This window comes from Echinops telfairi, unplaced genomic scaffold, assembly GCF_000313985.2.
Source record: "Echinops telfairi isolate 266 unplaced genomic scaffold, ASM31398v2 ScPeMD7_7458;HRSCAF=8496, whole genome shotgun sequence".
Classification (NCBI taxonomy): Eukaryota; Metazoa; Chordata; class Mammalia; order Afrosoricida; family Tenrecidae; genus Echinops; species Echinops telfairi.
Window position 1 is genome coordinate 5,427,960 of NW_022111358.1, and position 17,687 is coordinate 5,445,646.

General features: G+C 40.4%; 1 protein-coding gene across 1 annotated transcript in view; it reads right to left on the reverse strand.

The window, feature by feature from the left end:
• Positions 1 to 17,687, reverse strand: part of NLK (nemo like kinase) — a 155,717-nt gene that overhangs the window by 29,830 nt on the left and 108,200 nt on the right. Inside the window, exons 4-5 of the mRNA XM_045299775.1 lie at positions 8,961 to 9,067; positions 7,394 to 7,479 (exon numbers count right to left, since the gene is read on the reverse strand). Coding sequence (XP_045155710.1) covers positions 7,394 to 7,479; positions 8,961 to 9,067 — 193 coding nt within the window. The remainder of the gene's footprint in view (positions 1 to 7,393; positions 7,480 to 8,960; positions 9,068 to 17,687) is intronic.

The window sequence follows — 17,687 nt, forward strand, 5'->3', positions numbered from 1 at the left end:
TACATATATAACATCCAAAATATATGCTAATTGACTATGTTATCAGTAAGTTAAAAAGTTATCTAGTCCCCAGTAGGCTTTTAAGTAGCTAAGTTTTGGGGGTGTCAAAAGCTATACATAGATGTGACGCCTCTAGTCCCTGCACGGCTCAAGGATCAGTGAAATCTATTTCAAATACCAATCCACACTACAATGCGTTCTAAGTCAAAATGTGGTACACTGAAGGATGCCAAATGCCACTAGTTTATGCTTCTGGTATTTAGCAGAGAGCCAGTTCTGTCGGTGACAGCATGCTAAAATCTGGAGAAGCAGCCGTCGGTAAGAAAGACGGTTTAATTTCTGTTCAGACCTAGAAATAAATATTTTCGTGCAATTTCTACTTAACTGGAAAGTATTCAAGGTCGCAAGGTGATTTGTTACAAACACCACCATTAACAACAACTGGTGCTTATCTCAAGGAATTAAGATGCCCCTGATACTGGGCCACCCAGACTAAACACAAACCCTGGGAGCACAGGGTGAGATAAGATAGAGAAGGCCATCTCACCAGATTTCAAATTTTAATCGCAAACGCTCCTGTGTTCTTTTTGTCACTCAATATTATAGTGCCCAATGATGACATACCACTTTTTATCTGCTTTTCAAGCTGAGGTCAGAACATAGAATTTTACTTGGTTAAACGAAGGAAAAATCTGGAAACCATTACTTTAAAGGAATGAAGATTGTTCTCTAATTTTTGGCAATCCTGTCTGTCTTAAAACTAATATGCTTGGTCACACCAAATGGATTTATGTGCACGCAATGAAAAATCAGTGGAAACAAACAATTTTAAAAGTTAAAAAATGAAGGAAGAATTTGCAGACCACGGAGAAAAAGCATTTTTTTAAAAGGCATCCAAAGGCTGGTATTTTAACAATATATAGGTCTATTATTTGGCCTTGAAATTTTAGGTTATCTTTTAAAGGCAAACCAAGTCATAGAAAATAACTTAAAAACCCCTTTCCTAACTTTGATGTCCCCCAAAATTACATACTTTACCTGTACAGGCAACACACCTGCAATATAAAATAACGCTGATGTAAAAAAGAAATAATTTTGTCATAATTATCATTGATGGATTTGTACATTCAGGAAGAAAGATTCACTACCCTCTCCTCTCATTGACATTTAAAGTTCAAAGGAGCAAGCTTTCGGGTTGTTCTGATTGGTATAGTGTTTGCATTTTCCTCGGGTATCCCATCCACGTCACCAGAGATTGCAATGATACCATAACAAACAATTTGGACATCAGGCATTTGATGGCATCGAGCACGACAGACCCCACAAAATCCTTTTGTTAAAATTTTCAATCAAAACCCATCATATCAGGAAACTGATATAAATTGTCTTCAGTGAACCAGTTCTAGAGCATGAACTCAATGACATATGGAAGGAGTAGTGAGTGACTTTAGTGGCTCTTGGGGACAATGCATTTCTCTGTGGAGACAAGGCTGAACTACAATGTCAGCTACTTTCATTAAAATATGAAAAACTATCTTTCAAGAGTTAAAACAGAAACATGGCTCTTCAGTAGTGTAACAACGGGAGAATTTTTACTCAGTAATACAATCTAACAACTTTTAAAGAGAATTGTCCCATGGTTCAAAGAGAGAATTTAAAACAAAAAATGAAATTCGTTTGTATAGCAAACTTCAATGCTTAGTTCAACTGTCTATAATTAATGTTATTACTATTAGGTGTGGTTGAGTGAGCTCCAACTACTCGTCCCAACCTAATGTTCAAACCGTGACCAGTCCTGCATCGATCTTGTCCTCTCAGTCTCACTGCTGTCCTTTGTCTGAGTCCACAGTGGTAGCCCCTGTGCAATCCATCTCACTGAAGGTAGTTCTATTTCTTACTGACCCTCTATTTTACCACGCACGATGCCCTTCTGCAGAGATCACTCTTTCTGGATTACATGTCCAACATGGGTGAACAGAAGTCCTGCCATCCTCACTTCTACAGTGCGTTCTGGTTGTGCTTTGTCCAAGACAGATTTGTTGTTCTTGCAGTCCATGGTGCATTTAACATTCTGCTCAAACACTATGGTTCAAAGACATCAGTTCTTCATCAGTCTTTCTAGACATTGTGCAGTTTCCCATGCATATGAAGCCATTGCTTTATAGTCGATGGCTTAAGTCAGACACACTTTAGTCCTCAGAGTGACATCTTTTAATAGAGTACATTTTAATACTTTAAAAGAAATCTTTAGCGGCAGATTTGCTCAATGCAATGAATCATCTGAGTTCCAGGCTGCTGCTTCCATGAGCAGTAAATGTGACCCCAAGTAAAATAAAATCCCCCACAACTTCCACATTTATTGTGGTGCCTCAAATTCTACCTATTGAAGGATAATCCATCATCCATGGTAGTTAAAAAACCCCCAACATTTTATTGGGTTTCATGTGGGAGTTAAAATCACAAAATAGTTCAATTTACACAATCAATTAATTCCACTGCAAACCTGCAATGTGTCAGCATTCTGTTTCCTTCCTCTGTTGCCCTTATTCATTTGTCTGGTTTCCCTGTCCCTTATTGTCTTCTCATCCTTCATTCTGAGCAAATATTGTCCCTTTGACCTTCTATACAAGGGGATTACCCCTGTTCTCCCCCACCCACCCCCAAAAGGAAAAAAAGCTCCCCTGGGCTGAGGTTTCATAGTATGAGTTAGTGCACCCAGTGGCATCACTTTGGAAGGTTCTCTCTGGTCACAGTGAATTTTTTTTGTAAAAGCAATTTCTCTCAAACCTTATTTTTGATTTAAGAGACCAGCGCTTTGGCTGTGAAATTTTGCTCCCTACTTGGGAAAGATGCCACAGAAACTGTTGATGTTGAACACAGCTTACAAGGACAGTGCTATGGAACAAACTCAAGTGTATGAGTGGTTTCCTCATTTCAAAAACAGTGAAATCTCAATTGATGGCAAACCTTGGTCTAAACTTACATCAACTTCCCAAATAAAACTGTTAACAAAATTTGTGCATTTGTGCTCAAAGACCTATGACAGCTCACTGAAAAGATGGGGAAGTGATCTGGACTATCTTGGAGCTTGGTTCAGTGAATGTTAATGGAAAATTTGTGAACAAGAAGGGTTGCTGCAAAATTTGTGCCTCGGTTTCTGACTGACCAGGAAAGAGAGTGTTGAGTGGAAACATGCTGAGCTTTGAAAGAACAGCTCTGAAATGACCCAGACCTTTTCCCCAAGGTCATTACTGGTGACAAGACATGGTGCTATTCTTACGACCCCGAAAGTAAACATCAATCAAGTCAGTGGAAGACGCCACTGTCACCTTGCCCCCCAAAAGCGCGTCAAAGGAAATCAGAGATTAAGACTGTGCTCATTTGTTTTTTTGATGCGAGGGGGATAGTGCATTTGGAGTTCATTCCACCAGGTCAGACTGTTAATCAAGCTTTCTATTTAGAGGTTCTGAAAAGATTACATAACAGTGTGTGACAAAAAAAGGTCCAATTTGTAGCAGATGGGGTACTGGTTTTGCCACAACAATGTACCTGCTCACACAGCCTTCTCAGTGTGACAGTTTTGGGCAAAAACCAGCATGCTTCTCTTGCCTCACCTTTTTCACCTGACCTAGCTGTGCAACTTCTTTGTGATTCCACAAACAAAGAGGGACATGAAAGGACAGCGATTTGATAATGTAGAAGAGGTGAAGAAAAAAACGAGGGAGGTGCTGTCAGCCATCCAAACAGATGGGTTTGAAAAATGTTCCAAGAATGGAATTGCAGATTAGACAAATGTATTAAGTGCAATGGAGAGCACTTTGCAGGTGATAAGAATAGCTTATGGGCAGCGGTGGCATGATGTTTTTATTTTTGGGGTGTGTGTGTGGGGGTACCTCTTTGTACCTAGTTAATTGTTTTAAGGAGGACATTCTTCATGGGTTTTATAATCCTATTTATTATTTGTCTATGAGGTCTCTAGTTTCAGGTTGGAAGGCTTTCTCAAGGTAAAAGTCTCCAGGGTTCCTACATATATTTTTTTTCCCATTCTAACTAGGACTTCCTCTTGTGGTGTTAGAGTGGTTGTAGGTAGTAGCTGGGTGCCACCTAGTCCTTCTGGTATCAGAGTTGAGGGTGGCTGCAGTCTGTGTGGCTCATCAGACCTTATGACTAATCACTTCCTTGACTATTTGGTTTTCTTAATTCTCCTTTGCTCCAGGAGGGAAGAAACCAATGGCCACTTCTTAGATGGCAACCCACAGACGCCAGATGCTACTCCCCAGAGTAGGATGCAGAGCATAATCTTTAAGAATGGTGTTTTGCCAATAGGCCTATATGCCCACGATTACGGTCTTTGAATTCCAAGCCTAGTGATCAGTTCTGACGTCTGTTTCTATAACTGTGCCACCTCCCCATGTGCTCTGAGTATGTGTGGAACATCTACACATGTCATGCTATCGAGTCAGTTCGGACTTAACAAGCCTACAGGACAGAGTAGAACTGCCCCTGTGGGTTTCTAAGACTACAAATCTTTGCTGAATGAGAAAGCCTCATTTCCCACCCCCTCCCCCAGCTGGTAGTTTCAAACTGCTGACCTTATGGTTAACAGCCTAATGTGTGACCCAGTGTTATCACCAATGTGCCTGTAAATTTTAATGGGAGCAGAAAGCCTCATCTTTCTCCCTCAGAGCAGCTGGTGGTTTTGAGCTCATGTGATTAGCAGCCCAATTTTTAATCATTATTCTACCAGGGATCATTTGTAGGTAGGAATATCTACCACCATACCTATATGGTGTACTATATAGTACCTTTCTCATGTATTTGGCGTGAACACTTACTTACAAATCTACTCCGTTTATTACAGCTATTATTGCTGTGGGAAGAATATGGTACAGCATTGACCACAGTTGCTTATTTTTATATACCTTTTAGTGACTTCCTTTGCCTTGGTCAAGACAGGTTGAATTCACCCAAAATTGTGTACTGTCTTTCCGTTCATACAGTATGTCTTTAGTGATGATTCCCTATTGGTAACCATAAAATGATGTTGTCTGTGTGCAAGTGTATTCTTTACGTTTTATAGTTGAGGTCTTATACAATCTGTCCTTTGGTGATGTATCTCACTTAGCATTGTGTCCTTCAGATGCATCCTTGTTGTCAGATGTTTCATGGATTTAACATTATTTTTTATTGTTGTCTAGTGCTGCATTAAGACGCAGGTCACAAATTGGGTTGCTACCCCAAGGTCAGCAGTCTGAAACCACCAGCTGCATCTCGGGAGAACGATGGGGGTTTCTACTCCTGTAAAGAGTTACCGTCTCAGAAACTCGCAGGTGCAGTTGTACCCTGTCCTGTATGGTTGCTAAGGATCAGATCTGACTCGATGGCAGGGAGTCAGTTTGGTTTGAGTGCTGCATTGTATGTATAGATCACAAACTGCTCATCCATCACCTGCCGATGGACATTTAGGTTGTTTTCATTTTATGCTACTGAGAACAGTGCTGCAATGAGCATGCGGGTGGAGACAGGTCTATTTGCCTCACTGCCCGTATTTCTCTAGAGCATATATCTAGGAGTGGGATTAATGGGGTGTATGAGCCTTTCTAGTTTTAGCTTTTTTAAGGAAGTGCAACCTCACTTTCCGTAGTGGCTGTACCATTTTTGCAGCTCTATTGGCAAGGTATTAGAGTTCCAGTCTCACCACACCCTGCCAGCATTTGTCCTCTTGATTTTGAATCAGAGCCATTATTACTGGGTGGGACTGTATCCCCTTGGAGTTGTAATTTGCATCTCCCTAGTGGGTAAGAAAGGAGTTGTGGTTGTGTTGTGTATTATGTTTAGGGTGCTGAACACAGGTCTGCAGTTCGAACTCATGAGGCTTTCTGGTCCCGAAAATATTTATAGCCTTGGTAATCCAAAGGGGCAGTTTTACTGTCTTGTCAGGGCCGCTATGAGTCAGAATCGACTTGATAGTAGCGAGCTTGTTTTTTGGTTTTGCTTTTAGTGGCTAATGACAGTGCTGTCAGGTGGTGTTGCCCTGGTGGAGCTGTCAGGTCAGTGTTGGCTGGCTAACAGCAAGGTGGTGGCTCCTCAGGAGAAAGATGAGGCTGTCAGCTTGCGTAAAGGTTTATAGTTCAGGAAACCTTATAAAGGGCTACTATGAGTTAGAACTGACTCAACACCTGTGGGTTTGCAAAGGCTAATGATCATGAGCATCTTCTCACTGTTAGCCTGAATATCCTCTCCATGCCTTTCACCTATTTTTAAATTGGATTGTTTACTTTTCCATTACGTATTCTATAAAATTTAGAGATTAGACCCCCAAATTCCCCATCCTCCAATTTTTAGGGATTTTTTTAAAAATCTTTTTGATGAGCTTAAATGTTGAATTTTTGGAGATTCCAGTTATAGTTTATCTTCCACTGTTTGTATGTTCTCAGCTACGTTTGGTAGTCAGTTCATGCCTTCTATTAGGGCCCCTTGCATTGTCCCTATATTTTCTTGCACGGTCTTTATACTTTTAGGTCTCACACTGAAGTCTTTGATGCAGTCACAGCAGGCTGGCACGGAACACAGTCCTTTCCTTCCAAGTCCAGCAGCTGAGATGCTAACAACACTTACTGGAGCTCAGGAAATACCTGGACATTGACATTTGTTTTTACAGGTGACTCAGCTCTAGGAAGATACACATCTCAACGCCTTAGATCGAGGGCCATATGTTGAAACTCTATTTTAGGGGTTTTGCCCAGACTTCCATCAGGAAGAGGTGGGTAACTCTATGTGGATTTTGCTATTTGTTAGCCCTTCTAGGAAAAGATAGTGGAAGGGTGGTAGTAAAGTTGAAATTGGTAACTTGAGAGTTTGGGGCTACCAACTATAATTAATCAATTAAAATTCTGAGTAATAATTGAGGAATGGTTACTCTATTTTGAGAAAAAAATGTTTAATATCTGCATACATCATTTTCTGACTTAGCATCAATATGAAGACAATCTTTGAAAACTTATCCCCCCCCCCCCCATACAAATAATGGTTTGCTGGGCTTACGATATATTTCTTTTGAAACACACACACACCACAAACCCCTCTTCCATTACTAAAGGAGAGTCACCTTTTCTTCTTTTTAGCTGCACTGTAATTCCAATTTCCAAACCATGTGCAAACTATCAGGAAGAAACCATGAGCCAAGACTACAAAAGTTACTAGAGGCAGCGAGGCACTCTCTCTTGAGTCAGAATCAACTCGATGGCAGTCAATTTGGTTTTGGTTTGTGTACTCTTGGGCAAAGTAGTTGAAATAAATTTTCTTTCACAAAAACGTGTTCTTAAAATCTGCCTTGGCATTCTGAATTTCTTCCTCCTTTTCCTTCAGACCCTGAAATATATGGAAAAGCTACCTTTAGAACACAGTTGCTGTTCACAAGGAGATTCCCTGGTTTAATGTCTCGATGTAAAATGCCAGCTGAATGGAGATATTTCAAACCTGAAATGACAGACAGATTTACTTGCAGACACTTCGTTTCTTTTACTTGAGCAATGACTCAGGAAAATCTTAGGAGGAAACAGAGAGCAGGAGATTGAACATTGTTCCTTAAATAACTACCCAATGAACATTATAAACATTAGTAAAGACTTGACTTAGTTCCATCTCAAAAAAGCCAATTTTGCTACAGTAAATTAAAATGTCAAAAAACAAATTTTGCTACAGTAAATTAAAAAGTATAGGTCATATCTATACTTCAAGAGAGTATTTAGTTTTAATACAGAGGAGGCACTGGAGTTAAGACAGACTCAACCTACATCCTTGTGTGGCTACAAGTAGCTCCCTACTGATTCCACCTCTGACTCTAAACCTGCTCCAACAAAGAAGTGCCATCAACCAAAAGGGGTTTTCCCCGGGAGTCTTCTCACTGCCCAGATCTGGCAGTTGAATTTTCCAGCACCAAGAATCTAGAGGATAATTAATCACTTTTTAAGTATATTTGACATCTTAAAAGACTGGGGGCTACAGTACTGCTAGATAAAGGTCACAGCCTCAAGGTGGAATCTTCTTTGAATAGAAAGCAGCAAATGACATTTAATAAAAAATTTTTAAAAAATCAAGTGTAAAGGAGTTAATATATTCCCCTCTAGCACCACCTCGGGATAGCAAGGATATCAGAGGGGAGCATTCTAGTTTTGCTTACATGTTTTAATCCTCTGGGAGATATTTTTCCATCTTTATAAAGAATGTCTTAATTCTATGAATTTCTTTGGTGAGGGTGATTTTATTTGATGGGGGAGGAGGAATGATTTTATTCGGTGTGAAAGCTCTTTCAGTTTTAATAAATTTCCAAGTGTAACAGTAAAATTATGAAGGACATAAATGGTGGCCAGAAAGTGGCACCATCAACATAATTCCAAATCACTTCTCAATTAAGTCAACGCACTTTAATGAGAGCTTATTTAGATGGCTCTACTGGTCTCCTGCATCTGCTTTGGTTTTAAAGGTCATTTTGTTTCTCTAGACTTGGGTATACCAGGCAATAGTGACACGGCTCACTGACTGCTGGCTTATAGGATAGCTGTCAGCCATAGGAGATAGTGCCACTCTTCAGTCTAGTCACTTGATGCCACAAGCGCCTACTCTGTCAAGCACGAAAGACTGCTTAATGGAACCTTTGTGACAAACCATTCCTACTATTCACTCCCCCACCATCCTAAATAATTCATCTACTCTCCTGTCTAATGAATTAGCCAGGCAAGTCTCTGCTATCACCAAATAAATAAGGACCATATGGCTGCCCTTAAAAGCCGCCTTTAACATCAAATACAGCGCTTACTAAAGATACCTTGACCGACAGATAAAAGGCTCAGGCATGGAAGAAAATCTTAGAAGGTCAGATTAGTTAAAATTTAAACGAAAAGCAAAACATTTCATTTATATAGTCGCATTGCTCTTTTTCTTCATAAAGAAAACCTTACCTCGTAAAATCTGATAAAGAAAAACTTTGACATGATCGGAGCTGAGTGGTTGAGGAGAGACGATAATTTTATGTAGGTCACTCTGCATCAATTCTGTGACAACATATCTTAAGGTCTTAAGTTAAGGAGCCAGTTCACTTGAAGTCATTGCTCAGGCTAAAATAAATAACTTCTAGTCTCTGGAAAGGGGTATCCATATAGCATGGTGGAGGGGAGAATGCCAGCCCTCACAGGATAGAGCTTTGCCAAAGCAAAATACTTTACCTGCTCAAAAATAGGTGGTAGAAGTAAACAACTGGCCCGAAATTAGCATTATAAATGAAAAAGACAAAGGCAAACGGCTTTGGACACAGCAAGCACCAAGAACAAACAAACAACACAATGTCCAGGTGACCTGGCCAGGCTGGCGGTTTCACATATCTCTGACATGAATGACAAGAGGGCTTATGTTCCCTCATAAGTAACGAGGCGCACAGAAATGTGGAAAATGGTCATTTTTGCCATAATCTCAGAAATCTGATGCTTTTGTTAACTTTTCATACATTCAGGATGCTGTCATTAGGAAAAGTCGAGCTTTCTATGCTCCTGACTCCAGTGCTGTGTCCTCAGGGCTTGGCTCAGTCAACATACGGCAGATGGTCAAAGGCTTCAAGGAGCCATGGAGGTGAATTCAGAACTTTTGTGAAGTCTTACAGACATTAAAGAATCATCTTTTTCCACATCAATAAAATACATCCCTGTTTTGCCCAGCCTACAGTTAAGAATTCACTTACGTTTCAGAGAATTTTATGATTTAAGTATAGCTTTCTGTAAAACAATGAGATGAGGCTCTTGACTTTAGGATGTTCCCACCAGGCTTACAATTCTTTTGCTATCTTGTTAGCATTACATTCTCTCTGAACAAATGACCAAACGAACATCACTGAGTGCCCAGTGCAAATGAAAGCTCCACCTCCCCCTGCCCCGCCCCCCAAAGGCCTAAAAACCTAAACAAGACCGCAGAGCTTATTAGCCAGGCTGCAGTGTGGTGTGATCTTGCGTGGTTCTTCAGATTCTACCTTCTTTCGTCCGGAGAGATTATAGCAGCTCTACAAAGACCAACCCTGGAGGACCCCTCTTCATCTAGCCCTCTGTTACCTAGGGCTGAAAGAAGGCAAAGCCATCTCATAGGGCAGCTGTAGCACTTACGTGAAAGAACTGAACAGCAACAAAGCGAACAAAGCGACTACCCGGATTCTAAATTAACATGTGGTCCTATCTACTTTATCCACGAGGACTTCCCAAAGTTCATTGATCCTTTTCTTGTCTTTCCATTAACTTTTTAAAGCACTCTCCTTATCTATCCCATTATTCATCCCTCCTTCCATCCGTGAATTTAACTTTTTTTTTTGGGGGGGGGGGGTGTTGTTTGTCAGTCTTCTACAAAGACTTCCCATGACACATAAAGCCAAACTCCTGACAGGCCATAAACGATCTGGCGCAAAATGCTATTTTCATCGCTTCTCCTGCCACTTTTCATCTTGAACAAGCTAAGCATATTCTAACCTTAGGCATCCATTGCTCACTGCTCCCTCTGCCAAGAACGCACTTGGAAAGATCTCTCCAGGCATGCCTTCTTTTGTCATGCTTTGCTGTATTGTACTTCAGATACATTTAAAAGTAAATTTTAGCTTTGGGACCTCCCTGCCTTAGCAAATTATTCAGCGTCACTTTTCAATGGGATGTGGTCACCTGGTGTAAGCATCACTTGTGTAAGTACCAGCAGGGAAAGTTCATGTGACTCACTTTACAGCGGTGGGATGGAAGTGAACCTGCATTATCTCTGAGATCTTCCTGTACTTAACTCTCACTTCCTGGGTATTTCTGCTCACCTTCCAATGTTGCCTACCGTGACCATTCTACCAGTTTCCTGCACCCCCATCCAGTCACCAACTGCCAACCTCTAACACACATCTTTTTCTATTTCTCTGAAGTATTTATTTTCTAATACTAACTATGTTTGCTTGTTCCTCCAAAATTCCTCCTCAAAGTAAATGGTTTCTATTTTGTTTGCTAAGTGCATCCCAGATTCTCAGAATAATGACTGCAAAGTAATCCCCTACGGACCGCTGGTAGTACAAAGAACTCAGTACTTGGCTGCTGTGAGAGTGGCAGGGTAAACCCACCCAGCAACTAAAGAAAGACCGGTGAGATGTTCTGAAAACAGCCAAGGAAACCCAAGGGTGGGGTGTGTGGGCGCATGTGCGCATACTCTGTCAATACCTAGCTTGACCATTAATCATGTTCTAGTTTTGTTCCCTGCATCCCTTTTCATTGAAGGAGAGGAAAGGAAGGGTTGGAGTAATTAAAATGTCTAATAAGGGGCAGAGCAAAAAAGATTGGCAAAAAAGTTAATTGCTAAAATACATGATAAAGCTCTAAAAAGTTTATGGGGGAAAAAAAGGAATTAAAATATAATGGAATATTTCCACAAACTTTTAAAAGGTCCCTCATATATAATACATATCAAAGTATAAAAATACTTTTATATATAATTTTTGAAAATTTCTATAAACATTAAAAAAACTTTATGGTAGGAAACTGAGGGAGCTATAAAGAAGCAAAAGCATATAAAATTTACCCAGAATCCCTTTTGTGAAACTATAACATTTTGACAAAAATGTTATGTACATCTGTATATTTAACAACAAAATTGAGATTATGATATACCTACAGCTTTGCTACCTGTTTCTTAATAATTATTTATTAAAAAGAAATATTTTACTTGTCTTTTAATATTTTAATAAAGCAGGGTTTTAATGATTCATAGTGTTCTATGATTATAAAGATATTTAAGGCTTTAGTATTATTTTTCATTTAATGAAAGTATCATTATTGAAAGTCTAAGTTCTTAAAAAAAATTCTAAATAATCCTGATATAAGCAACATAAGCACATACAAGTAAAAAAGTATTATTATAAAATCAAAGCTTTTATTAAACAAAGTAATGTTTAAAATGTGAAGCTAGTGTTTCTCAGTTGATCTTCCATCTAGGTCTACACACATCTGAAGGTGGTGTTTCAGTCCTTCTAAAACAGCAGTTCTCAACCTGTGGGTTGCAACCCTTTTGGGGGTAAAATGACCCTTTCCCAGGGGTCGCCTGATTCATAATAGCAAAATTACAGCGATGAAGTAGCAATGAAAATAATATTATGGTTGGGGCAGGGGCTGTCACCACAACATGAGGGACTGTATTAAAGGGTCACGGCATGAGGAAGGTTGAGAACCACTGCGCTACTAGCCCTTCCTTGAAGAATGCTGTGCACTTTGATTTTCATCAAGCCAAAATGGCAGTTTTAGTAACATCAGGTCTCAGAGTGTGTTCCTTTCATTTCAGGGAACAAAAAGAATTCTGAAAGGACAAAATCAAGGCCATAGGGTAGACGGTAGATGGAGCAAGATTCTTAATGAAGTTCACGTAGGAGAGAACTTGCGCCTCTTGAAGAATAAGCATTGTGGTGGAGGGAAAAGATCCCTCAGGGCAACTCTCCTAGCCTGTCTCATTAATGATAACGCCTTAGAACTCGCCTGTGTCCTCTGACAAAAATTATCAAGGGTAACCCTTTAAATCAATCCCTCCCCAACCCATCCCCCAGCCTCCTCCCCTGCAAAAAAAAACCCAAAAGTGTTGCTAAAACATTTTGGGCTGACTTCTAAATCTCCTCAGAAGCTACTACTCTGTTTCTCCGAAAGTAAGGCATCCCCCGAAAATAAGACCTACTTACAGTTTTGCCTCTTGCTGAAATATAAAGGCATCCCCTAGAAAATAAGGCCCCCGAAGCTACCGTAACTCTGGACCATACTGGCGGGTGTCGCTGCACAGCTCACTGTTAGCCGCGGTGCAACCAGAGCAGACAGGAAGTGCGAGGTCTCTTTTAATAAAACAATAAATGTGTACCATATTCTTCTTCATGGAACAATAAGACATCCCTTGAAAATAAGACCTGCCGCATCTTTGGGAGCAAAAATTAATATAAGACACTGTCTTATTTTTGGGGAAATGGTATTTTGCTTGGACCCTTTTTCTAGAAGTCATACTAAGGAGATTAAGTGTATTACTGAAAGGACTCGTCTGTAGCCATTCACCAATGTAAGAGACATGTTTAAACATGTTTCATTTGGAAGAATCATGTATGTATGAACCAAGTTAATACTTTTTTACTTACCTTCATATCTTTTTAAAAAAAATCATTTGGTGGGGGGCTCTTACAATTCTTATCACAATCCATACATACATCCATTGTGTCAAGCACATGTGTACATGTGTTGCCATCACCATTCTCAAACATTTTCTTTCTACTTGAGCCCTTGTTATCAGTTCATTATTCCCCCTCCCTCTTTCATGCTCCCTTCCAGAACCCTTAATAATTTACAAATTATTATTTTTTCATGCCTTACACTGACCGATGTCTTCCTTCACCCACTTTTCTGTTGCGTGTCCCCCTGGGAGGGGGTTATATGTAGATGGCTATGATCGGTTCCCCCTCTTTTCCCCACCTTTCCCTTATCCTCCTGGTATTGCGACTCTCGTTATTGGTCCTGAGGGGTTTATTTGTCCTGGATTCCGTTTTCAGCTCTTATCTGTACCAGTGTACCTCCTCTGGTCTAGCTGGATTTGTAAGGTAGAACTGGGATCATGATAGTGAGGGGGGGGGGTAGGAAGCATTAAAGAACTAGAGGAAGGGGAACGGACAAAAGAAAAGTGGGTGAAGGAAGTCGGACACTGTAAGACATGACAAAATAATAATTTATAAATTATCAAGGGTTTGTGAGGGAGAGATGGTGGGGAGGGAGGAGAAAAAATGAGGAGCTGATACCAAGGGCTCAAGTAGAAAGAAAATGTTTTGAGAATGAGGATGGCAACAAATATACAAATGTGCTTGACACAATGGACGTAAATATGGATTGTGATGAGTTGCATGAGCCCCCAATAAAATGATTAACAACAAAAGAACTAGAAGAAAGTTGTATGTTTCAATGGTGCTATACTGCACCCTGACTGGCTCGTCTCCTTCCCAAGACCCTTTCTGTAAGGGGATGTCCAGTTGCCTACAGATGGGCTTTGGGCCTCCACTGCGCAATCCCCAACCTTCATGTCTTTATGGGAATCTGATTATTTAAAAATGATGAAAAACTTCAAATAGAATTATGGTGTTGATGTATATTTAAGGCTTTGTGTACACACACAATATAAATGGACAAGCTCTGGAATCTGATCTGAGTTTAAATTTTAGTTTAGCCATTTACTGACTTTGTTATCTTGAACCTTAATTTCATTTCCCAAGCCAGATTTCTCATCTGTAAAAATATATATTAAACTCATCTCTGTTATAAATCTACTGTGAGGAGTACAGGAGGAATACAATGTTATTAGCAAAGTAGTGATCAAATAGTTAAGTACCGTATATACTAGAGTATAAGCTGACCCAAATATCAGCTGAGGCACCAAATTTTACCACAAAAACTGCATACAAAACATGCTGAAAAACTTGGCTTATACATGAGTGTATATGGTAATAATAAATGCTAACTATTGCTCATGGTAAGCTAAACATACTTCCCAAAGTCAATGAGCATGTTTCAATCTCCTTTTGAACATTTCTCAATCTCTTTCTTGGTGATCTTCATTAATTTTCATTGTTTCCCCCCCACACTTATTATTGAATTGATCTTAGATCAATCACTGTAAGAAATTTAGAAAGTACAAATCAGTAAGAAAGAATTAAGGTAAAATCCACCCGCCCTAATCTCACAAATAACATCTGGTATATTTGCATGTGATCTTTTTTTTCTCTTCTATGTAATCAGAAAATACAAATTTTAAAAATACATAAGTAGGATCACATTGTAGTTTAAGAAGCACTCATCAGCATCTATCTTCCCATGGTACTGTATGTTAGTTTACATAGTTTTAAGAGCTTACATAAAAGGGTTTGGGGTAACTACCCTTTCATGTAACATGTCACAATTGAGGCCACCCCACTGCTGGATGCTCAGGTGATTACTACTTCACTGTGGTGTGCTCTGTGGGAGCGCTGGAGCTTTACAGGGTGACCTAGAAAGCCTGCTTCATGAAGGACTCTCAATTATGCATAGATTCTCTCTTGGGTTAATCCATTTTTCTGGGGAAAAAAATCTCCATTCTTCTGTCTGGGAAGGCATCGGGGCCAGGATTGGCAGGGTTCTGTGTGAAAGAGGGAAGGGTTCAATGATGCCATAGCTCAGCTCAGCGTGCTGTCTCCAGGAGACAAACGGTCAGTTTACTGCAGGGTAAGGGAAGATGATCTGGGTATTTCACTACTTCTTATACAAGTCTGCAGCCTACCTTCTACTTAGGCCCACCTACACCCCAAGTTTGAGGTTCCCGAAGAGTCCAATTTCTGAGCCTTTCTGATGTTCTGTATCAAGAACTAATCTGTTTCTGGGTTCCAATGAGTGCCAGCTGAGATCTTCATCTCTCTTGGTTGACAGTACAGATTTATGACCCACTAGCTTGTTCTCAGGTTGAAAGGTGTTTATGCTTACTGACCACACATAGGTGTGAGTATGGGAGAGACAGGAAATCATTCCTGTTTTTTGTTCAATTTTCTACTAAGAGTTATTTTTATGAGCTCTTCACAACGTTAAAGCGATTAACCCTCTTGTGTACCATCCATTTCCCCCCACCAGGAAGTGCTCATCACAGAACAGGGACAGGAAAAGTAAAACCACCTTGGCGGTTCGCTCCATTAAACCTTAATCAGAAATCTGCTTCTTGAGTTGCAGCCCATGCAGAGCTATCAGGGGACAAACGCCCAGGCACACTACACAGTAAACAAAGATGAAGGAGGGAACACTGCCTCCCCAGCAACTTCACAAACGCCATCACGTGTCAGTGACTCCAGGTGTGACACAGGAACACTACGAATCCTACAGAAAGAGTAGGAAGGACTGTTATCTACAAGGGATGTCAGGGACGACTGTTGAGTTTACTGACAGCTTTGTTTTTTTCTCTTGTTGTGGTTCCTACCGGGATTTGCAGAGTTCTAGCATGACTGTAAAGAGATATTCCGCCTTACATAGCTACAAAAAACGCCAGCCAAGCTCTGACGCCAACATCTTTACTGTTAGCAGTAACAGTTGGTATGCTTGCAAGCAGCAGAGGGAAAAAACCTCTTAATTTTCAAGTTATCAGGTTGAATTCATAGTGCTGGCACTTGGAAAATCTTGCTTTGACTCATTATAAGAAGAAATTGATAAAGAAAGAAGAAGAAAGCCCCAAACAGTGAATAAATATGAAATAACGTCATATGCTTTCTTCAACAGTGACTACATTTCCACAGAAGTGGAAAAGGAAAACATCATCTGGCTGGAACGGGGACTGTCCTGACCAATTGCTCGGTTCAGAACAGACAGCCTGGTGTTGCCACCCTGCGTCTACGGGGCAGAACCACTTAAACTGACAGCATCAGGCCTTTTTTGACCACCAAATATGACAGTCTCCTCTGATTCAGCAAGTAGAAAGGGCAGTGTTCCCTGTGCACACAGACAAAGTTATCACCAGATACGGAAAATCTGACGTATGGAATAAAATGCCTGAAACGAAGGCAGAGCGTAATTTCAAACGGCAAGTTGATTCCTCCATACCAAGGTCCCATAAAGATACACTTTCACAAAATAAAAACTTTCTGCTGCACGCAAATTACTAGATTGTCATGTTACTGCCCTCCGGTTCTGCGAACTTGAAAAACCGTTCCTTCAACCTTCAATTATAATAATCAAGAGAGTTGAGCAGAGTGTTCCTTTTGAATCTGTGCTTCTTGAGAAATTGGCAAGTTGGGTTAAAAGGGACTGGGGGAAGGTGAGCAATCTCTAGCTTATCTTAATCACGAAAGTTCATGGGAAAACCACAGAAAGCTCCCGCCCACCTTGACCACTTTCTGTGACTGGCATCCACCTGTCCCATTTTACCTTGGCACATAGGTGCCTTTCCATCCACAAAAGAGTAAACGACTTAAAATGCCTTCGTTTTGCCAACAGCCCCTTTGTAGGATTTAAGCTCTATCAAGTGTTAGCTTAGCAAAATAAAATTCTTGAGGGCACGAGCTTTCTCATTCTACACATGAAGTACCATATATACTCGAGTTATCAGCCAACACACCTAATTTTACCACAAAAGCGGCAATAAAAATGTGCTGAAAAACAGCTTATATAAGAGTATATACGGTAATTCCTCTTTTACTGAAAATGGGCCAAAACCAGGCCAACCTTTTAAAAGGCTATTCTTTTGGAAAATGTAACACCTGAATTTGAAGTTTTAACAGTTATGGCTGCAAATTTTTAGAAGCCACACACACCTCTTTATAAGGTTTCCACTTTGCTCCAGCCCAAATCCTCTGAAGTCTCAATCCCCTGCATAATGTCTCCCAGATGGCTCAACTAGTTGCCATGCCAACTAAAGCAGCTTAGATTAAATGAGGGCTTGGAAAGGCACCTGCATCACTCCAGGTCTGTTGCGCATTAAATAAAGCTCTCTTGACAGGGACTCAGAGGTGCCATTAACCCGAACAGCAGCTATCTGATTATTGTGTCTGAGCAGTCATTTAATGAGGGTCTCCAAACAAGAGTCAAAACAGGAAGCGCTTTCCCTTTGCTGGTCCTTCGAAATGGGACAGCCTCTCCAACAGCTGGTGCACCCACTGGTCAATG